This window comes from Callionymus lyra, chromosome 1 (assembly GCF_982586985.1).
Source record: "Callionymus lyra chromosome 1, fCalLyr1.hap1.1, whole genome shotgun sequence".
NCBI lineage: Eukaryota > Metazoa > Chordata > Actinopteri > Syngnathiformes > Callionymidae > Callionymus > Callionymus lyra.
In genome coordinates, this window is record NC_141818.1 from 20848252 (window position 1) to 20871453 (window position 23202).

The window sequence follows — 23202 nt, forward strand, 5'->3', positions numbered from 1 at the left end:
TACAGTTTATATATACAATATATAGCTTAAATCGATAGATGAATTAGAAAGCAAATCGGAAAGTGATTTTATTTTAGTTTGAATGCTTACTGGGCATCTTTGTTTGACATTTCTTAGCAGTAGTCTCTTTTAAAACCATGCTTAAAACAATATTGCTAAACTCTAACGTATCCCAAAACCAGCCTCAGATGCACACTGCTGTACATGATGTATGTTGGAATTTTAATGTAATATTATATTGGTGTACATTGGTCAGATACATTTTTTTTTAAATCACTGTCAGTTTCTATTCCAGTTAACATTTAAACCTTATGTCTTCTCTTCCTATTCTTTTATGAATGTCGAATGTTGTACATATGTACTGTATATATGCACTTATGCACATATACCTTTAATATCTCTGCACTTTACGACTTTGTCCGAGCCAAATGCAAAGGAAGTTTAATTCTGTATACACCCTCTGAATACTTGAATGACAATAAAGGAAGTCTAAAATATTGGATTTGGTTTGGAACTGCTTCCAGTCCAGCAATACCAGCTAAAAATGGCTTGATCTGTCAGTTGTAAACAAAAGTTATGTTTTCTTGCCAATTTGGATTTAGGCTAATGTAGTCATTAGAATAATAATCTACTTTAACATCCTTTGGTTTTGGATGTTTATGCTTTTTGATCAGGAAGTAAAAGCAAAACTGTTTATTGTTATGTGTAGTTAGAAGTTATTAGCTCTGTTTATCAGCAACATCTTTTCAAGCTGCCTGTGAAACACCGTCTGATCAGTAGGTGTCGCCCTCAGTTTTAAAATGATGTAAAGTTTTGATAGAATAGCTGTTCAAAGAAAAGATTATTCAGCGGAGAGAGACATCTAGTGGGCTCTGAAAAAAGAATAAAGCATCATGAAGCTTCATTAACGCATGACTACTTGAACCTGCATCAAGGGCTCGTACAAGTATTGGTATAAAATGGAACAAAGGTCTGATTTAAATTAAATCAAATTAACCAGATGAATCTTTAAACCACACGCTAGCATATGACATGGTTGTGGATCTATCAAACAAACTCTCCCTCAGACAAGAACAGATGATGCGCGAGTGACCCTCAGGGATGTTAGTAATGGGCTTGTAAATGATAAGCACCTGTCTTTAGAGAAGCTTTCTCCACTCGTAAAAAGAGCAGTAATCGTTCTGTGGTCCTCTGAGGTGACGGTGCAAACACTGCACTCTAGTATGGTGAGCTGCTGAGGAAACAAGTGGTGTACAGTGTTTCATTAAATATTGTTTGTAGGGAATACTATCGTCTTCTCTGGCTACAATACTAATAAACTCTGTTTTCATATGCAAAAGGACCGTAACGTCATCGTTGAAAGTCAGATTCATAAATACATTTTTAAGAAATGAAAAGTAACTTGGTGCTCAAGTATTTACTTTAATGACACTTATCTTTGTCACCTTTACACAATTTGAATAATTTAATATTGAATTCTGTTCAAAATAAATATGTGTTCTGGGAAAGAAAAAGGGAGGATTTCATAACAGAACAACACACTAGTGGAGTAACAAACATAATAGTTGTAATACTTGATAATCATTATTAAAAATATCTTGGTATGAATAAATAATATAATAAATTAAATATTTGTTTATATTGCCCATTCCAGACATACAGTAGTCACAAGGGGCTTTCATTAACACATTTATAAAGAATAATAACCATTAATAATAATTAGGTTTTTCCCTTCTTGACTTGATATTGAAGATTATACATTATATGATATAGTTTTGATTTGTTATTGTAACTACATAGAAGTGACAAAGATATAGTTTTTATTGGGCTGGTTAATCCATTTATTATGTGGTCAAGTGTATAGAAATAGACGGTCGGTTTTGACAGCAGAATTTAAAAAATAACAATTTTGCAGAAACATTCTTGTTCATTTTGCCTTAATTGATTAGGGTTTTTAAACACATGTTGTTTTGGTTAAATCATTCTTTGTGTGATATTGTTCAGACTACCAGAGGTATCTCCCAGATTCATGATTAATTAACTTGAAATGATGCGACTCTTATGAAAAAAGAATTATTTGTAGAAAGAAGTTTGGATGCATGATGACAGTGAATAATTGACACACAAATATCGATTGTAAAAGTGTCATCAACCTATTGTGTGTATTGTTTCTGTAATGTTTTGTTTTGGTCTTGATCTGGAAAAGTCTTGGTCTTTGCTCAGTCTTCAAATATTTGTAGTTTAAACATTAAGATGTGCTCTAGCTAACCACTGACCATGTTTCTGGTCAAAATATGAATGTACTGTCACTTTATGTAGTTCATAATGAAGTGTTATTGTGTTTGGCAGCGAACGAGGATGAAGACAAGGACGATGACTTCAGGGCGCCACTCTACAAGAACGTGGAGATCAAAGGCATTCAAGTCCGGATGAAGTGGTGCGCCACCTGTCACTTCTACAGACCGCCGCGCTGCTCGCACTGCAGTGTGTGCGACAACTGTGTGGAGGTGTGTGCGACTCTTCTTTTAGCCAAACGAAAACCCGTAATGCTTCGTGAATGAACGGGGGAATGATTGTCTGCTCTCTAGGACTTTGACCACCACTGCCCCTGGGTCAACAACTGCATCGGGCGGAGGAACTACCGCTACTTCTTCCTCTTCCTGTTGTCTCTCAGCGTCCACATGGTGGGAGTTTTCACCTTCGGCCTGATCTTCGTGCTCCACCACAGAGACCGGCTGGCCATGATACACACCACCGTCACGTATCCTTTTTTTTTTTGGTGTACCTCTTAGGGATGTGTTTTGGCAAAAATAGAACGATGTGTATCACGATACAGGGGCAACAAAACGATACGTTGGGTAGGAACAATGGTATTTTGTAGTATCGTGCGAGTATTGACTCTGGTCTACCTGCTTTATTTGTTTTAAAAACAAAATATGTCTAAACAACAGCTTTAAAAGCTGCTGGAGTCAACTGTATCCTCTTGTCCTCATTCACCTCTGGGATCTTGCAGGATTTCATTGTTCCTTTAGCTTCAGAGGACGTAATGCTTGCTATCATCTAGCGTTTAAGTTCAATTGCAACACAAAAATTAAAAACATAATTAAACACTAAATATTTGCATGTTGATTGTAAAATTAAAAAAATATATATATATATATATATTTTTAAAATACACATATATAATTCACAGTATTAAAATCAAAAGCATAAAATAACTATGAAAATAATAAAAACATATTTGGAAAGCCAAACACAAACACAAAAGTATCAATATATTTTTCACACCGAGTATCTCTCCCTTGCTGTTGTCCTTGACCTTCTTCCTTTTAGCCTGGTGGTGATGTGCATATCTGGGCTCTTCTTCATTCCAGTGATGGGTCTCACTGGCTTCCACATGGTGCTGGTGGCTCGAGGTCGGACTACAAACGAACAGGTAATGAACCAATATTTGGGCTCTACCCTTAAGAACACCTGTAGTAGAGGTGACCTTCTCAAAGAGCTAATCGCTAGTCCTTAGCATCGTAACTAACCTGAACGTGAGCGTTTGAGGAACTAGTCTTTAGTGGATTGGAGTCGAGGGTATGTGGACCACGTCATTGTGCTCCCCTCTCTGGTGACGACCAACAAGGCGCTCTGTTCCTCAGGTGACAGGCAAGTTTCGTGGCGGAGTAAATCCCTTCACCAGGGGTTGCTATGGCAACGTGGAGTACGTCTTGTGCAGTCCCCTGGCACCAAGGTAAGATGTGCGTTCTGGTTGTTATGTGTAGGATCCATCACTGAATAATGTGTGCACGTGTTTGTTGCACCGCTGTGGCAGTGATATCATGCACCGTTCCTTTATTAAATCTATTTAACGTGTGCATGAAGTGTGCTGGTGTGTTGTTTCCCCGAGAGCAGCCAGCAACCCGGGGAGGTGGCAGATGGCTGACGCGGCACATTCGCTCCGTAGAACAACTGTAAATAGGAAATGGAGTGAAGCACCAGTTTACATTATTTTTTGCACACGGATACTATGAAACCATAAAACCTGGTTCAACGCTGCTGGGCCCAAAACCAGAGTGTGAAAAAATCATCCGAGCGACACCAGAGCTGACAACACAGCAGTGTTACCTGGTTACCTGGTCGAGTGAGAAAGTTCATCTGTAGCTGGCAAACATGTATCTGTACTTTTTGTCAATATTCATAGCACATTTAAATCTTTATTCTTGGAGTCCCTCAAAATTAATAATTCAATTGCAGTTTTCTGAGTTAAAAACAGACAAACAACATATTCAGTTAAAAAAAGAAGACGTTTCTTTTTAGAATGTCATAGTGTAGTAACTAGTGATGGGTTAATGAAACTTCATGAAACCTTTCAAACATACTTACCTCTGTAGATTTAAAGATTTTAAAAGGTTAAAAAAACATGTTTGAATTTTTTCTTGTGAAATATTTCATTAGTTTTTACCATCAGATTAATCACATATATTTTTTTTCTATTTTTCATTTTTTTAATTTTGTTTTGTTTATTTTGTATATTTTTCCTGTGAGGTTCATGGATGAGGGAAACGGCAACAAAGAACGGTCAGGCTTCGTTCTGGTGTTGATGAAGCTTCATGAAGCAGTATCATTATTTTTAACGTCCACTAGATGTCACTCTCTGCTCTGTAATGCATTGTTTTGATCTATTAACTATTGAAACATTATGGTTAAACTAAGAGCGCCACCTACTGACATATAAATAATCTGACAGTGCTTCATGAAGCTTCATCATCTCATTGAGAACACGCTGTGTTTGATGGTAACTTGGGTCTTCTTAACTGAATAAACCATGTGACTAAGATATCAACAGACCCTTTTAATCACAGTCGTGTGATAACAGGTACACGCTGGATCCAAAGAAAAAACCTCACATCAAGATACAGCCTCCGTTTATCAGACCGGATCTATCAGACCGACAAATCACCATCAAGGTCAGCGACAACGGGATTCACGGCACCATCATCAGCTCCAAGGTGCGTTCCCTTCAAATCTGCTTGTTTTTCTAAAACCACTTTTCTTATCAGAGATTCATCTGCTGCGTCGTTTAGCACCTCATCCTCAATTGCTCTCAAAGTCACCGTCGACACGTCAGAGAAAATACTGAGGCAGGAAGATCTCTGATGACAGATGTGTTTTTGAACTTGGTTAATGGGAGCAAATGGATGAGGAGCAATTTTGACACACGAATGATTCATTCAAAATAAGCAGTTTTTATTGTCAGAGTGCCAGCATCAATCACGAGGGTCGCACTCTGACAAGAGTGTGTAGAAGGAAATGAGTCACTAGTGAAGGTGTTGATGAAGCTTCATGAAGCAGTGTCACTATTTTCAACGTCCACTAGATGTCACTCTATGCTCCATAATCTTTTGTTTTGAACTCCACTTTTGAAACCTCACATCATGGTTAAACTAAGGGCACCACCTACTGACCTCTAAATAATCTGACACTGCTTCATGAAGCTTCATCGTCTCGTTACTAAAACGATGTGTTCTTAAATACTTAGGAACATTCTTAGGAATGTTTTTTTGAGGCCCGGGTAAAAATGTATTAAAAAAAACGAGGATTTTCTTGTATTTTTGAAAGTATTAATTGTTCTCAAATAGGGGCAACAAATATTTTTAATGAAGTAAACTCATATCCATAGCTCTTTTATGATTTCTATTTTATTTAAAGGTTTATAAAATTAAGAAGTAAAATGTGAAATGAAAATACGTTAAAGTGTACTATATACTTACTTTTTTTGTTTTTAATTGTGTTCATTTTCACCCCTGACTTTAGGTGTGATCATTAAATAAATAAAGAAAAAAAGAGAAGTAACCATATGTTTTCATCTAGCCTGAGTGTTGTTGGGTCATTTTAGAAAATTACAAATAACCTGTCAAGTCTTGCTAAACTTAAACCACAAATCTTGAGCATCGTAATGATAAAGACTGTTTTGTCCCGACAGTCCAAAAGCAGCCTTGACGACCTTGACGAGAAGGAAACTCAGCCGCCTCTGCCTCCTAAAGCCGAGAGATACAACCTCCAGAAAGGCCACCTGACCGCCGGGGATGGTAGGAAACCTTCACTTGGCCACCCCTACGACTTAGCTTTACGTGTCCTTCACAGGCCGTCATTGAATGAGTCGCCAATTTGTGAAATGATGGAGTGATTTGTAGTGACTAACATCAACATGAGTCATCGATCGCGCTATATATCGTGCGTGAAGTAGAAAAGGAGAGCTGAATAATAAGTTTGTTTTTTAAATCACCCAAAAAGTATTTAAAAACAAGAAACGTACCGACATACAACACATGTCTCTCAAGGGTTCTACCTCATGGTGCATTAAGTTAGGGAGGGAACCTTCACTGTCTTTTAATAGACAACAGCACCGCCTGCTGGTAGTAGACGATATTACAACGTGCCAAGTGTAGCTCATGAGTTCGAACTAAAGCTACAAATTAATCAGAGGGTTTCGGTGTTTTGTGACCATCTATTGCATGTCAAGTCTTTTTTTCCAACAACATCAGTAAAGGAGAATAACTTACTGTTTTTCCTTCACCACAGACACATCTCTCACCAGTAAAGTTCACCCCTCCACTCCTGCCATGTACAAATTCCGACCATCGTTCGGCACCATGCCGAAAGTCCACTACCATGCTGCGGGAGAGAAGGTAAGCTTTTTCTATGCACTATATGAAACATTAAAAATATGTTTGAACTTCACAGGCCTTTAAAACAACATCATTTTTCTCTGTGAGCTCTGGTGTTAAATCCTGCTCTTCGTTCCTCAGATCATAATGCCGGACGACCAGAGGAACTCTGCCATTCTGGAGGAGGGTGTCCGTGGTCACGACTACCGGTCGGAGCCTAACTTGGACATGCCCGAGTACACCAACGCCCCGTTGCACCGAATATTCAAGTCCTCGCCCTTCCAGCTGGACGCCGACCCCATCAACCCTCGCTCCCTGAGTCTGAAGCAGGGTCAGCAGCGGCCGGAGAAGGGTCAGCTGGTGGGACTGCAGCCACAGACCGTTACCTCAACCCCCTACAAGAGTGTCTTCTCGCCCAACACCATGTCCAACCGCAACGGAAGCTTGTCCTACGACAGCCTGCTGGCTCCCAGCATCACGCCGTCCCCCGCCAGCGAGTGTATGGCCCACCGTGGCCTTCCTTCCATGGGCTTCCACTCACCCTACCTACCCACCAAAACGTGCCACATACGGGAGCCGGAGATGCAGCGGCACCAGGTTGCGTCCACCTACAGTCCGGTGATGCAGCCCCGAGCCGTGGGCCGACAGTCCCCTCACCAGCGGGACGCCTCGCCCGTCCGCTACGACAACCTCTCCCAGACCATCATGGCCTCTATCCAGGAACGCAAAGACATGGAGGAGCGCGAGAAGCGACAGATCCTACACGGGCGTTCCCAGACCCATATTTATGCCCAGGACTCTGGAATGTTTGATGGGACAGTTGGTTATGGACTCCCACACAATATCTGCTACCAGGACGGGCCTCACTGCCCCGGATCGAGGGGTCCTACACCTCCAGCGTACGGAGGCTCCCGGGACAACCTGATGGGGGTCGGGGTGGTCAGTTACGGCCAGAGGACACCCGTGATGCGTCACTCCGGTTCCACTTTGGGCCGAGGCCCGAGGACTTCGTCCACCTCGCTGCACTCGGATCACAACAGCAGCAACAGCAATCAGGGAAGAATAATGGGCCTGGACGGGCCTTACCGCTCGCCAGCACATCAGCCCCACTCGCCCGCCATGCCCCGATCCCCATCCTACTCCCACCAGAAACTCTCGTACATCAGTGCCCATGAGATGACAGACTCTCCTCGTCTGGGGGGCCCAAGGTAATGTACTTCCATGGGGGCTGCATGCGTCGCCGATGGGAACCCCCGAAAATACTCCAGTGCTCAAGACATAGTAGCATGTTCGTTCCTGCTCATCTCCACGTTGTCTCAGTCGTGTGTTTGGATTTAAATGTTTGCCTTCTTTGTAAAAAAGTTTCATGAATGCTGGATGAATAAACGTGTGTCACTGCATTTTCGGCATGAATGTCGTCCAAACTGACTCTTCTGTCTCTTAACTAACATCCGTGTTTCCCGCTCGAACCAGCCGTGATTGATCAAATGTACTGTTCTCTCCCGTCTAGAGAGGCCATGAAAGTTAACGGGCAGATGGACTGCCACCCCAGTGCCCACGGTGCCAGCCACAGTCCAGGTCGCCAAAGTAACATCAAAAAGGTCACAGGCGTAGGAGGCACCACCTATGAGATCTCGGTTTGAGACCAGGGCACCTCGTCCACCACTCAAGAGATTCTGCTGGTCCACTGTGGTCCCTTATTGTTCAGAAGCCAGTGTGTTTGTAACCAAGGACCGCATCCTCAATGGAGCTACTGCAAGATGAGTGTCGTCGTCCTCAATGTTTTTCCTGCGTCGACAAGAGGCGTCAACTTTTACTGAACTCAAATCACTGACAGATTACAAAGTCAGCTGGTGCTTCACATTAGCTTCATGTCAGCCGTGCACACTCCAGGACCGACGAGCAGCGTCGGGTTTTCGCAACAAAGAGTTTCTGAAGGAAGGAAAGCAACAAAGTTGAAGATGACATACTTTTGTATCGACTGATTTTCATACCTCACTCCATCATTTGATCGCAGGCGGGGATGCTCAAGTACAACTAGTTTTGATCATATGGCAACAATGAAGTAAAGATGGAACATATTCTAGTATAAACCGCATTGTATCCTGATCAATGACCTAATGGCCACTGGAAGGAAATGGCACCTTCGTAGTTCATTACAACACTTTTGTTTGTAGGTTCATGGAGAAATTAACAGTTTTAAGACCCACGCTAGGACACATGGAAGGTTTATGAGTCAGAGGTCGCACCTCTTTTAGATCCAACTTGACAAAGCTTAGCTTTGAAGTTATCACTCAGGGTTAGAGCAGAAATGAGTCCATGTTAAGACCTAACCTCCCTAGTTACCAATGAAAGAGTCATGTTTTTTGATGAAAAGTTGTGGGAGGACATTTAAACTGGGATAAGAAAAGTTGTGCATGGCGAGTGGATGGAGTTTAGAGATTAGAGAGAAAAGAACGTTATTCATTGGTCTTCTCTTGGAGGTTTTCGGAAGCGAACCCAGACCAATCTACCATTACACTCCGACTACAGGAATGTCTAAGATGAAACGTGCAACCAACAAAAACAAAAGGTATTAAGGCAACCTAAACTAGTCGTTTGATAGCATCACATATTTGGACCGTTTAGCACCATCCGTGGTTACATTCCCAACTAATGTCCCAGCTGTCTGGTACAGCTCAATTAAGAATAATAAGTATTATTTGTTTTGTTTTTGTGTTTCAGCATGCATTGTATTAGAAAAATGACGAGGGGAACGTCCGTGTCAATAATAAGCCACTGCTGCCTTTAGTTTCATGCACAATTCAAATGTCGCTATTCCTTAAATGATCAGTTGAGTTTACACTTTTCACACGTTGCCATCGTAACTCGAACGACCCTAAATTTAACAGTGCGATATAAACCGATAACATGAGCTTGTGCATGCAGGATAACTGTTAACAGAATATCAAGGTAAAATTACTTTTTTTTTTTACATGGGAAATGATCAAAGTGCACTTTCAAACAAGTTTTGCCTGAACTCAGACTATATTTTAGTTGCACTTCAGAGGCGAATTGCATTTTTAATTTCTCCAACAGCTGTGAGCCGTTTTTAGTTAGAAAACCCAAGCATTGAAAATTTGGACAACTTTGACTTTTTTTTATTATACATTATTTCATGTAAGATTTGCGTTATCTTCCTATTTCACATTACTGTTGAAACTGTCCATGTATTAAACACAGCTCTCAATTCAAGGAGATGTTAATCTTCAGTCAAATGAAAGTTCATTTGTCAAGCTTTATTAATCCATGTTAAGATGAAAACACTTGCGTTCGGTCTGCTTTAAATGTGAACAGAGTGAAATGGCACAATGAAAATGGTAGACACTGTCACCCAACTGCCTTACTGCAATAGGTGTAGACGACACATGGACGGTACTGGGCCGAGATAAAGCAGACTGGTGTTTAACTTTGACTTCAATTACTCATGTCAAGTCCATCGTTGAATTCAATATCTAGGTCATTCCTCTTTGAGACAACTGCCATTAAAGTCCAGGGCCCATTGTTTGGGATGGACATCAGGAGGCATTCCTGATGGTCAGCACTGATGCTGCCCCTGATAATGACACAAAGCTCAATGTATTTAAAAGATATCTATAGAAAATGTATATGCATCGTTTTGTCAAGAGGAAGTGTTTCCCAATGATCCGAGTAAATAAAGGCTGAACTCTTTGATTAAACTGGAAGTGTCGTTTCCATCAGGTACAAGGGAAGGCTGGAATTCTTGGACAGTGTTTTATTGGAAGGCGGAGGAAACATTCCAAATCATTTGAGTGCAAATGAGAAGCAACATTTCGACCATTTACACTTATTTACAGATGCACTGGCACTTGGATGTCAAGGGTATGAACTCAGCGGGAGGAGCCAGAGGGAGAATAAAGAGCACACATCAGACAGGACAGCGACACATTTACTCGACATGCCCGGGAATGTTAGGGGACAGACTCGCTTCCTCGAACCGGAGTCCAAGCGTAGCTGCACAAAACCGACCAACTGTTGACATCATGGTTTCCAGATTTATAAAAACAAAAAAGGGGTTGAAACCGAAATGTTAAGTGCATTTGCTCAGTAGAGATCTTCGGCATGCATGTGCTGGTCTTCAACCATCTGGAACGGGAGCTGGATTACCAGGCGTCCGCTAAAAAAATCTTTGCCTCACTAGCAGGAATAATTGGATGCAGAGTGGGACACTTCATTATTAGGACGTGCCCCGGAACGCCGGGTCTCTGCATCCTGTGTTCCCAACAGGCAGGCTGCTGCACATCGTTTCAGAGTAACAAAACAAAAAAAAGCCCAATGTGGGAATCATCCTTATCACAAGCCTCTTCACAGTAGGTCAAAGTAACATGGAGATGTTGTAACTGAGGAGAAACAGGGGATTAATATCACCACATGATGATTCCCTCCCAGTAGCATCAACTTGTGATCTTGAGGCCAAACAGATAATAAAAAAAACTAATATGCAGGTGTCCGAATTTAGTTCTTAAGAGTCTATTGTAGAAAAAAAGCAATAGGTAATAACTTGACGATCTGCAAAGCCAGTTCTTGCTCCCTCAATTCTTCTCCGCTGCTACTTCCTTCTCATCGTCCTTCTTCGTCTTTTTATCTTCCTCGTTTTCCTTTGATTCTTTGTCTTTTACAGAGAGCTCCTCCAACTTCTCTGCCACGTCGTTGGTGCCATCACCTATGGACAAACATTGACATAAGATGCTGGAGTGGTGATCTTGCACCATGGGCTGTAGCACTTTTGGGCCAATGCAACTCTCAACGTAATCTTATAAAATAAATCAGTAACACTTTGTTGAGTCAAAGAAGTTGTAGATGCCTTTGTTTTATGGAATACAACATGAAGATAAAGTGCAACAAAGGTGATGAAAAATGAGGCATCATTATATTTACACTCTAAGACATTTTTTTCTGGGAACCCGACAACTATAAAACAATGTTCATAGTAGGTCTGAATGATTAATCGCATATCGCGATATTAAAAATTAAAATTATTATATCAAAAAGGTTGCGATTTGATTTAATGCTATGTTTATTTCATTTCCTAGCCGTCAAATATAAAACTCTCCGCTTTAACCCATCACTGACGTCTACAGAAGCTAAAGAGCAGCAGTATATGACTGTGTGGATAAAATGCTACCAGTGTCTCAACGACATTGAAACAACATTTAGTGCCAGCATCACAACCAAACTCTTCAAACCTTCCATGACTCGATTCAACATGCTAGTTAGTGAGTTGAGACTCACAAACTACTCGTCAAATATGATGATGGCAGCACAGATGAATGAAAGAAACAGAATAAAGGGTTTAACACGTTTACATCCTGAAATCGGTTCGTAAATTTGAATTGATGCCTATGTGTCTGTGTGAGCACGCAAAGCTGGCATGTTTGTGCGTTATGTTACCTTCTACAATCCCACAATTCTAATTGTATAAATAACAATATATGGATTTGTATGACAGAAGATGTACTTAAATACCAGAAAAACTGTGCAAAAATATGCAGTTTAAAAAAAGGTAGCATGAGTGACCAGTGTTTACACTTTACAGCAAGTGTGATTTATTATTGACTAAAAACTACAGCAAAACTACTGCTAAGTGTGGTGCAAATATATTTATTAAAGTATTTGCAGTGAATATATTATGTCAGAGTACAACTGTAATTAAAGTAACTAAATCAACCTCCCTTTTTTTCAATGCATGTTTAATTTACCCTCATCTTAAAAATGGCTTAATAACTTTATCTTAACATATAAGATTTAAAAAAATGCATATTTAATCACAATATTTAGGAAAATAATCAGTTATATTTTGAATAATCGTTCAGCCGTAGCTCATAGAATTATTCATCTTTAGAGAATATTCTTAAAGTGTAACTAAAACTAATATTCCAGCTGTAAATATTCCACAACTGAAGTGCACTTTTGTAGCACCAAAATAAACTATAATTGCAATATAAATCAACACAGTTGAAGAAAGCCGCAGGGGTGTCTGCAGGCTTGACCGAGGGGAGAGGGTGATGCACAGAATAAATGGATAGATAAACTTTGATAGCAACATACCTGATACATGTTTCTGGACGTTCTGCTTGGACTCATCAAACTTCACTTTGAACTTCTGAGCATCTGAGAAGAGAAACAAAATCAGTAATTATTCATGTGGTGGTGGACTCAGAGAACAACTGTAAAGTTGTCAGATGCAACTACATCTTAAAGCACAGCTACACAAAAGTCTGTCGCCGTCTTTGACTGTGAGACTGTTTTAAACCAAAGTGAAACAGTCCACTTCTTTTGGGTAGTTCCATAAATACAAATGGCACAAAAAATCCCTAAGTAGTTTTTTGGCATGACATGCTCTCTCACAAGTATCAACTCCTGAACTGTATGTGTTATAAGTAAGTAAGTAAGTAAGTAATTCTTATTTGTATAGCGCTTTTCTAGAAGATTTCTAGATGGTTACACTCGCCTTGTACACTACATAATGACGGCAGCACAATAATTTGTACGGTGCATCCAATCAGTGTTAAAACACTGACAATGGTCTCTCCAACAAAAGATATCAAGCAAACCTATGCACGTTGTATGGAACATAATAGAGCCAAACAAAAAAGAACAAGCTGCTGTTGCTCATGATGACAGTTAAATATGGAGAAGATGCAACAACAATGTACTTACTTTCTGCATTTAAAAAGCGAATAGCCAGGAGCTCTGGTTTGGGAGATTCATCTGCATAATCTGCTGGTGTGTTCCAGACCCAGGCCCGGTCACTACCAGCGTTGGGCTTCAACTCCATCTGGGGAACAACTGAAAGAAAAGAAAATGAAGTGGAAAAGCCCAGTTAGAAAGTAGCCCAGCAAGTACTTTGTCACTTCTCTACGATAGATATGCCTGCATCGAGTATACGGTGACCTATGCTAGTGATTGGAAACAGTTTTAACAAACCACAAACAGTGGTGCACAACATAACCAATGAAATACACACAGGAAAAAAAATATTTAACTCAATTTCTTTACTCACTTTGGTGATTAGCACAAATCTTCAATGTTCGGTCTCTCCTCATCAGGAGACGCACTGAGCCTTTCACTTTGTGTCTCAGCAGCTTAACATCACCAGTGCCCCTCTCCTTCCACTCTGGGGGATCACTTTCCGAGGCAAACCGGTACAGCTTGGCCCGCCTGATCAAACAAAGGATTTTAGCACATAATAACTCACAAATCTCACAAGAAGTAGCTAAATGGTATAAAATAACGTGCATTTTGAAAACTTCCTCTTCGTCCTCCTCTAGAGTCTTCACATCCTGCTCCGGGAGTGACACAATTGGCTCAAACTGAGGGTCATGATTTGTGTCTTCTGGAGTTTCTGCAGTTTCAGTAGTGGCTTCACGTTCTCCCTGCTCCTGGAATAAAACCACAAAAGTCAGACTCTCCAAGCAAGGTTGGACAACTGAGTAGTAGGACATGAATGGCTAAATTTGAGGGGTTTAAGCATCCATTGTAGGGGCTAGTACGGCCTGTTTTATCAGTCCAGTGCTGAGTTGTCACCTTTAATACGAGTAGGGGTTAAATGGCTTTGTCTCATTGTGTGCAAGATAAACAGTACATTTTTGGGTTACGAGTCAATATGACTGTGAACTATCACATGGTTTTGACATTTTTAGGTTCACAGTCAAGACTACATATAGACCTTTAGAATTTCACACTTCATGTTGTCTGCACGTTTTCTTAACTAGCTAGTGATGAAAATACGGTTGGACATTTTAGCAACTAATCAGAATAGAATTGGAATTATAAATACGGATTAATGAATAAATATCTTAAAATGTATTGATTAGAATACTGGTTCACGATAATATTAGTAAGGAAAATATCCGTTTTGATACCGAGCCCTACCACCAACATGTCTCTTGTGTCAGCAGTTAAAGAAACAGATACAGGTAACCTTAATATACAGTATTACATCTACTTGTTTTGAATAAATATGGGGATTTGGTTTTGCAAGATGTGCCATCAAGTTCAGAACAATGAATTTACATGCAGGTATATTGCTGTCATGATATGAATGCACAAATTCTCCTCCTCAGATGCAACACTATTAGACTCAAGGACTCCTTCATTCCTCATGCGATTAGATTGTATAATTCTGAGTTTGGGGGCAGGAGCGGCGTGAAAAGGTGATTTATTCCATGTTGATTGGATCTATTGTTTAGATTGTTTAAGCGCTTTGTGACCCTGGTCTGGAAAAGCCCTATATATAAAAAAAAGACTTACTTTCTTTGTGTTATTTTTCTTTGATACATGTTCTTTTAAGTTCGATTTTGGAATCTTGCAACTTATTCTCGTTTTCATTAATCTATTGTCCGTGATGCTGTGAGCTAGAAAACCAATTTCCCAAAGGAGATCTCGAGGGATTAATAAAGTTCATACATCCATCCAATACATGAACAGGTGATAATAGTGTCATCTCAAACGCACTTGTGAATAGAAAGTTATGAGGATGCTCGTGTCACTCAGGGCATCATCATGACCACGCATCTGTGCAGCGGGAGTTTAAGAGCGCATTTTAACACACCAGTTATGTTAGAGTTCATTTATAAAAATAGTATTTATCTGCGTGTTACTGCTCCGAGCATTCGGTTGATCTCGTGTGAATAACTTTGTGAAGCGGTGGAAATGTATTTAAGTTATCTCGCGCGCGCTACGAGGCCTTTATTTCACCGGAATGCTAAGTCAGAAGCTAACTGCTACTTCGTTCACAGTAGCATGCGTTTTGATGACGTAACTTATCCTTTAAATGATGAAGGTAGCCGTCCGTTCACGGTGTCGCCTAATTAGGAGCGTTTCCGTTTTATTGCGGTAACCAATCGACGGCTGCGTCGCCGGTACCCACACTTGCTAACGTTAGCACGCAAGAGTTAGCCAGTGTTGAGCCTAACAAAGGCAGAGAGGCTAACTTTTGGACGTCATGCTACATCACAGCATCGTGCTGCAGTGGAACTTTAGAGACAACAGCGACATGTTAACGAGTCGAAAAGACCATTTTAACAGAAGACGAGTTGGTGAAATGTCCATGCTTACCGCCTAATACACACAACTTCACTGACTAGAAGATACATGAATAAATATTACTCAGCATATACACGTTATAACGCAAATACACATGAAAAAACTTGAATAACGCGCCTCTTGCGCTCGTATAGCAACTTAACGCGAAGGCATCCTACTAGTTTTCACTAGCGAAGACTCATAAGGACAATAACGCATTTAAAACCAATTGTTGTCGTCAATTTTAACCAAACTATCAGTAGAATATGCTAGTTAACTCATATATCTTCATCTTACCGCTGTATCTGCCATGATGTCGAAGATATTTGCAGATGACGAAAGTTGTTAAATTGAGTGAGTTCCCAGACCGGCCGCCGTTTCGCCCAGATACTCTCACTTCCTGTTCCAGCTTTCGCGCGCAGAATTTCCTACGTACGTAAGCACGTTTTTGACAACGTGATGCGTCGCCACTTGACGTCAACAAGAAGGAGGATTGTCTCAGGAACATAGAATAAAGTTTTTATTTAGAAGGAATATTACAGCTTCTCTTAATTTCTAGCAGAAGGACTTATTATTCGATTATCAGAACTGAGATAAAAAAAAAAAGAAAAAAAAAAGAGCATCTTATAAACCTTTTGACAGACAGACAGACAGACAGATAGGTAGATAGATAGACTGTATCTTGATATCTTGATATCTCCTTTGGGAAATTGTTTTTCCAGCTCACAGCAACACAGACAACAGATTCATAAAAATAAGAACAACATGACAAAAATCTAAGTATAAAGAACATAGATCAAAGAAAAATAAATAATTGAACTTTCGAATTGAATATAACTATATTGAAAGTGTTTAATGTAAGGTAAGGTAAGGTAAAACTTTATTGATCCATCAGGAGGTCTCCTTCGGGAAATTGTTTTTTTCCAATAGCCAATACATACAGCAATTTTTTTTATAAAAAATCAAAAATAAATCAAAATAAAATAAGAACAAGAGAAATAAAGAGAAAGAACACAATTACACAATCTAAGTCTACATATAAAGATAAAGATGTATTATAAGTAAGTATAAAAGTTAACTAATTATATACTGTAGTTAATCTATGTATAACTTCACTTTGTTTTCTTTGGATTTGTTTATTGTCGATTAGTATTTTTTAAATTTATCGAACATGATTATTGTTTTAATATTTATCAAGAGAGAAATCAGAACGCATCGCACTGAATGCAACATTTTTCCAATTAAAATACACAATGTCTTTCTTAATATGCAACAACACTGATTCAATTGACATAGAAATATAAATAAATAAATGAATAATGTAATATTAGCCAGTAACTTATACTTATACAAATTATACAGATGATACAAAATGTTTCATTGAAACTCCACTGGTGTTTACTTCTTGGTTAATGTCCTTCTCAGTCAGTCACAGAAGAAGGCCATTCACACCAAGTCTCGTTCTGTTTAAGGATGTTTTTCTTTCACTGTCGGTCATTGTGATTTGCTGGGATCTGTTTTTCTTTTCTTCTATGTCGTGTTATTTGAACTTAAGTTAACTCTGTTATGATTTGCCAGTTTAAATAAAACAGAATTGATTGAATTATAGCAGCTAACACTTCCTGTCACAGCATTTCTACTCATCACCTGGGACATCTGTAACATTTGTCAGGGATGTCTAGATAATCCTCATCCTTTGTCATTTGTTTGGTTTTCATCTTGAATGATTCTCATGAATCAGTAAAAGCCAGACGCAGGTCTAGATTCCAACCTGTGTGGCCCACAGTGATCCACCCTGGAGAAAGAAACAGAAATGTTGAAGCATATTCATTTCACTTCTCATCCATGCTTTATACAGAGTGTCTCTGTCCAAACCTAAGGGTCTCCAGCCTCCAGTCCGGATTCACTAGTCCTTCAGAGAGCTGCTCAAGTCCTGGTCCTCCAGGATGATTGTAGCTCAGGTCCAGCTCTCTCAGATGGGACGGGTTAGATCTCAGAACCAAGGCCAGGGAAACACAGCCTCTTTGTGTGATCATACACCCTGCCAGGCTGTCATGAAGGAGAAGATCATGAGACCAGAAGAAGCATCCGGTGGTGGACCAGAAATGAAGAGACAAAAAATAACTGACCCAAGCGTCTCCAGGTGACAGTGTGGACTCTCCAGTCCAACACACAGAAGCTCCACCCCTGAATCCTGCAGGTCGTTGTCGCTCAGGTCCAGGTGTGTCAGACTAGAGGACGAAGAGCCGAGGACTGAGGACAGAAGTGAACAGCTTTTCTCCGACAGATCACACCATCTCAGCCTGAGAGAGAGAAAAGCATCATCAACAACTCTTTTTTACATACATGTGTAAGAGTGAGAATATATGTGTGTATGAGTGAGTATACAGTATATGTGTGTGAGAGGTCTAGAATGAATTTTGTCCTGTACGGCCCCTCATACCAGGGCCTCTGCTGGCCTCAACACACTTCAGAAAAGGATATGTATGTTGTATGTTATGTCATATTATATCCACTGTACGGCGCTGTTTCCAGTGTCAGCTACAGCCTAAGAGTTTTTATCCAATCATGTTAGATGCTATTATGAGGTGGATTCATTTAGGTTGGCCTTAGTATAAGCACAGTATACTGTATTATTATCACGCAAACCTTGGAAGCAGTGTTTTACTGTTATAAAACAAGTAGTCATACCCCAGGTCACAACGTTCAAACATAACATGCATACTTACTTAAGAGTCTCCAGGTGACACTGGGGTTTTTTCAGTCCACGTGACAGAAGATCCACCCCTACATCCTGCAGTTTGTTCTCAGTCAGGTCCAGTTGTGTCAGACTAGAGGAAGAAGAGCTGAGGACTGAGGGCAGAAGTAAAAGACTCTCTTCTGACAAGCGACATCGGGCTAGTCTGTAAAAAGAGAGCAGTTTCATTAACATCTTCAAACATAACATGATGCATGGATACTTACTTAAGAGTTTCCAGGTGTGAACTCTTCATGCCAGCAAACAGCAGGTTCATTCCTGAAACCTGAAGCTTGTTCTCGCTCAGGTCCAGTTGCGTGACACTAGAGGTTGGAGAGCTGAGGACTGAGGAAAGAAGTGAACAACTTCTCTCTGACAGCCTACAGTCTGACAACCTAAAAAAATGAAATCAGATGGTTATATCCAGTTCAGAGTTACCTTTGACTGAAAGGCCACTCACAGCACTTTGTTTGAAGCTTGGACCACCAGTTTGAGTCTCTCAAGGGCCTCCTCTGAAGCAGAGTATTTCTTCAGGTCAAACGTGTCATGATGTTCATCTGAGGACAGTAAGATGAAGGCCAGAGCGGACCACTGAGCGGCAGACAGTTGGTTCTTTGAGAGATTCCCTGATCTCAGGTGCTGCTGGACTTCCTCCACCAGAGAAGTGTCCTTCACTTCATTCAGACAGTGGAACAGATTAATGATCCTCTCGGGTGACACGTTCTCACTGATCTTCTTCTTGATGAGCGCGGCTGTGTCCTGATGGGTCCAGGAGTTACTTCCTACTCGATGAGGATTGTTGCTGTGCTGCACAGATAGACCCAGGAGGAAGCGCAGGAACAAGTCCAGATGTCCATTTGGACTGGCTACAGCCTCATCTATGGCTCTCTGGTAGAAGTGTTTCCTGTTTCTAGACAGCGTGAAAGTTTGTTGTGAATCAAACACATTGACTCCAGCATTAGAAAATTTCTGGTGAACGTAATGAGCAGCCAGAAACTCCTGAAGACTCAGGTGGATGAAGCAGTAGACCTTGTCCTGGTAAAGTCCTCTCTCTTCTCCGAGGATCTGTGTGAAATATCCTGAGTAAAGTGAAGCAGCTTTGACATCGATGCCAGACCCTGTGAGGTCCGACTCATAAAAGATCACGTTTCCTCTCTGAAGCTGCTCATAAGCCAGTTTTCCCATCTTCCTACTCATGGCATCCCATAGGATGTCCATTCCATTGCTCATGTCATACTTCTGCTTCTTCAATTTGGACTGGACCACAACGAAGTGGGTGTACATCTCAGTCAGGGTCTTGGGCAGCTGTGCAGTCTCATTGTTCTTCAACATGTCCTCCAGAACCGTGGCTGAGATCCAGCAGAAGATCGGGATGTGACACATGATGTAGAGGCTTCGTGAGCTCCTGATGTTAGAGATGATCCAGCTGCTCTGTTCCTCATCCACAAACCTCTTCCTGAAGTACACCTCCTTCTGGAGGTCAGTGAACCCTCTAACCTCTGTCACCATGTCCACACACTCAGGAGGGATCTGATCGGCTGCTGCAGGTCGTGTGGTTATCCAGAGGCGAGCTGAAGGAAGCAGATTCCCTTTAATGAGGTTTGTCAGAAGGACGTCTACTGAGGTGGACTCAGTCGCATCTGTCAGGACTGGACTGTTGAGGAAGTCCAGAGGGAGTCGAGACTCATCCAGACCATCGAAGATGAACAGAACCGGGACTTCTTCAAACCTGCTGAATAAGAATTCTTTGGTTTCAGGGAAGAAGGAATGAACAAGTTCCAATAAACTCAACTTATTTTTCAGCATGTTGAGCTCCCTGAAGGTGAAAGGAAACACAAAGTGGAAGTTCTGGTGGGCTTTCTGTTCAGCCCAGTCCAGAGTAAACTTATGTGTCAGGAGGGTTTTCCCAATGCCAGCCACGCCCTTCGTCAGCAGGCTCCTGATTGGTTGGTTGCTCTCAGGCAAGGCTTTAAACAGTTCTTCTTGTCTGATGGTGGTTTCAAGTCTGGCCTGGTTTCTAGTTGCTGCTTCGATCTGTTGGACCTCATGCTCTCGGTTGACCTGGTCATTGTCGCCCTCAGTGATGTAGAGCTCTGTGTAGATCTGATTGAGAGGGGCAGAGTTTCCTGCTTTAGCGACCCCCTCAGACACACTGTGGAACTTCTTCTGTAGCCTCCTCTTCAACCGACATGCACACTCTGCAGCACGACTTCCTGAATGAAGGGAGTGAAATGAAAAGTCAGACGCCATCAATTGAAGTTGAACGATCCTCAGATAAGGCTTTTAGGTTCAAGGTTCAAATCCTCTTACTGCTCCGCAGACAATCCACCAGCTCTTTCTTCTTCATGCGCTCGAGGAGGTTCACAATTAAGTTCAGGAAAGCTTCTCTGAAGCTCCTCAGCTGCTCGTCTTCATAATCTTCCTCATCAATCGGGTACTTCTGGTTATCTGTACCCAGAAACCCACGGGCTCTTTTTAGTTCTTTCGTCACCAGGTTCATGACCATCCCCTCCAGTAGCTGAAAATAATCACAAGGTTACTAAGTTTAACCTGGATGTGTAACAGTTCTTTTGTCTGATCTTCTCTGAACTCTAGCGTATGTCAGACCCTACTTCAATTTAGGTCAAAGTACTTTAGCATCTTAATTTTAGCTGAGCACTTACCTCAAGAGTGAAGTCCAGATCTGCCTGATGCCGCTGGACACTGAGAACATCTGGAATCACCTGATCCTTTCTGTGAAGAACATGTTAAATGGGGCAGTTTACAACATGATCTTATCTCAACACTAGATGTCCTCATAGTGCTGTCTCTGCATCCTTGGGACACTCTTACCGCTCATCTTCAGACTTCTGTCTACCTTGGAAGTCAATGTATCTTGGCATTGACATGTCACTCTTCAAAGACAGACAGCTGGGAAACATTTCCAGTTCAGTGTTGTCCTCAAGACTCTTTAAGCTGAAAACACAGAGGAGTTGCAGTGTGAAAATGACACCAAGTGTTTGGAGCTCTGACAAGATCAACTTCAACCTACCTCTGAGCTCCAGTCTGGCTTTGGTACCCACTCTGGAGGGACTTTGGACAAAGAGCTTCCACGTCTTTATTCTCACCTTCATACAAACAAAACACCTTTATCCATGTATGCAGGTTCAATACAATCTTGATCATGTCAGGCATGTTGAACAAAATGACACGTGTCTTACATCGTTGAACTTGTTTTTAGTTTTATTTTTAGATGCAATTACGGTCATTAGTTATCTGAAGTGCACAAACAGGTTCAGGGACAGTTTCAGTAAGTGCAAAACACTCAACACTTACTGGCATTTGCATCAGTTTTGCTCAGATGTTCAGGAAATATTCTACTTGGCTCTGTACATGGCCGACTATGTTTGTCTGTCTTCTAAGTCAGGCCATTTCAATAATTGTTCCTTTATAAACAGTTCATTTGTTTGTGCTTAACTCCCTTTTCTTTAAAAGAAACAGCTGCTTTGTCTTACTTGAAGGTGTTACAGCAAATGTTGCTGCCTCACTTATATTTTTAAGATCAATTATTTTTGATTTAAGTTATTTTTCTTTTGCTGATTCAATGTTGACAAAATATATATTTTAATTCCTATGTAACTTCCTGTTAATCCTTGCTTCTTCTTCATGGCAGTTCAATATAGTTAGGTGTTTGTTTGTTATAACACAATTTTATAACAAACATTCAACAAAACAAATATTATAGGTTTCTTTGATCTGTTTGTCTCTTCCAAAGTATAGTGAAGTATTTTTCTTGCTTCATTATAAAACTCAAGTTAAGTAAATATAATCGAAACTTTATATGAATTTAATTTAAAAAACGTGTATATTTGTGGATGTTTGAAAGCTTTTGCTTCCATTTTTTTTAATAATGTATTTTCTAGCTTGTTCCTCTAAAGATAAGTATTGCTTCACTGAAATATTAAACCTTTTATACAGTCGATCACAGAGATAAAAATAGAAACTATTGATAAAGAAAGTATGAGAAGTGGTTTTACGGGTCTGTAGGTGCACTTTAACAAGAACTCCCGGATCTTCTGTGGACAGTTAGTAAGTCACTGACCTGTGAACATCTGTCCTCCGGTCTGAAGACTGGTGTCCATGGTTGATGATGTGAATCCTCACAATTGTGTTCAGCTCTTTCCGATTAATGCCAGTGGAACATCTCTAAGACACGAGGAATGCAGATTGGTGGCATTTTTTTCAAGGTTGGTCAGGTGATTCGATTTTATAAAAAAACAAAAAACATAAATCTCATTCAATCACTATTCGAATAAATAATAGGATACATAATAATTTAATACACACTAAAACTTGAAAATCCATTCCTTAATTGAGATTAAATTCTTTATTTTTTTTACTTGCAGTTGATCCCTGGAGTAAAGCTATCTGACGCTTCCGCGATCACAGTCAAACCATCCGACGCCAAATTTAGGGTGCGCGTAATGCCAGAGCATTACGGTAGCACTGAATCTGCTAGAAAGAAACGTCGAGAGATCACAAATCGAACGAGTAAAATAGATCAATAACTAATACTTCAATCAGGTTTTATGCGAATTTAAACGTTTTTTTCTTGTGTTACATCAATACTTACTAAATGTAAGTAAGTATTATAGATATAGTTTATGGATACCTAGTTATTTGTGTTTTAAGTCGCTGACGAAAAGTTTGATTAAAGTGACAAATCTGTTGGTTTTATATAGA

At 40.5% G+C, this 23202-nt stretch overlaps 2 protein-coding genes and 1 pseudogene across 3 annotated transcripts in view; 1 reads left to right on the plus strand and 2 right to left on the minus strand.

The window, feature by feature from the left end:
- Positions 1-10308, plus strand: part of zdhhc8b (zDHHC palmitoyltransferase 8b) — a 59443-nt gene extending 49135 nt beyond the window's left edge. Inside the window, exons 3-11 of the mRNA XM_087796562.1 lie at positions 2350-2507; positions 2589-2761; positions 3334-3436; positions 3648-3739; positions 4865-4997; positions 5972-6077; positions 6571-6677; positions 6798-7864; positions 8167-10308. Of these exons, the coding sequence (XP_087652688.1) occupies positions 2350-2507; positions 2589-2761; positions 3334-3436; positions 3648-3739; positions 4865-4997; positions 5972-6077; positions 6571-6677; positions 6798-7864; positions 8167-8299 (2072 nt within the window). The 3' untranslated portion in view covers positions 8300-10308. The remainder of the gene's footprint in view (positions 1-2349; positions 2508-2588; positions 2762-3333; positions 3437-3647; positions 3740-4864; positions 4998-5971; positions 6078-6570; positions 6678-6797; positions 7865-8166) is intronic.
- Positions 10309-10416: 108 nt separating this feature from the next.
- ranbp1 (RAN binding protein 1) lies at positions 10417-16172 on the minus strand. Its single transcript, XM_087796586.1, has 6 exons — positions 16041-16172; positions 13956-14098; positions 13720-13877; positions 13377-13505; positions 12765-12827; positions 10417-11379 (listed from the first exon to the last, which is right to left on the minus strand). Exons 1-6 carry the CDS (start codon positions 16053-16055, stop codon positions 11249-11251), a joined length of 639 nt encoding a protein of 212 aa, XP_087652712.1. The 5' UTR covers positions 16056-16172; the 3' UTR covers positions 10417-11248.
- A 77-nt stretch (positions 16173-16249) lies between these two features.
- Positions 16250-22673, minus strand: LOC148088339 (NLR family CARD domain-containing protein 3-like; annotated as a pseudogene). The gene is made up of 10 exons (XR_015712068.1): positions 22562-22673; positions 21512-21587; positions 21313-21435; positions 21144-21213; positions 20791-20998; positions 18708-20693; positions 18473-18646; positions 17873-18046; positions 17619-17792; positions 16250-17538 (listed from the first exon to the last, which is right to left on the minus strand). The product of XR_015712068.1 is annotated as an NLR family CARD domain-containing protein 3-like (transcript).
- Positions 22674-23202: the final 529 nt, after the last annotated feature.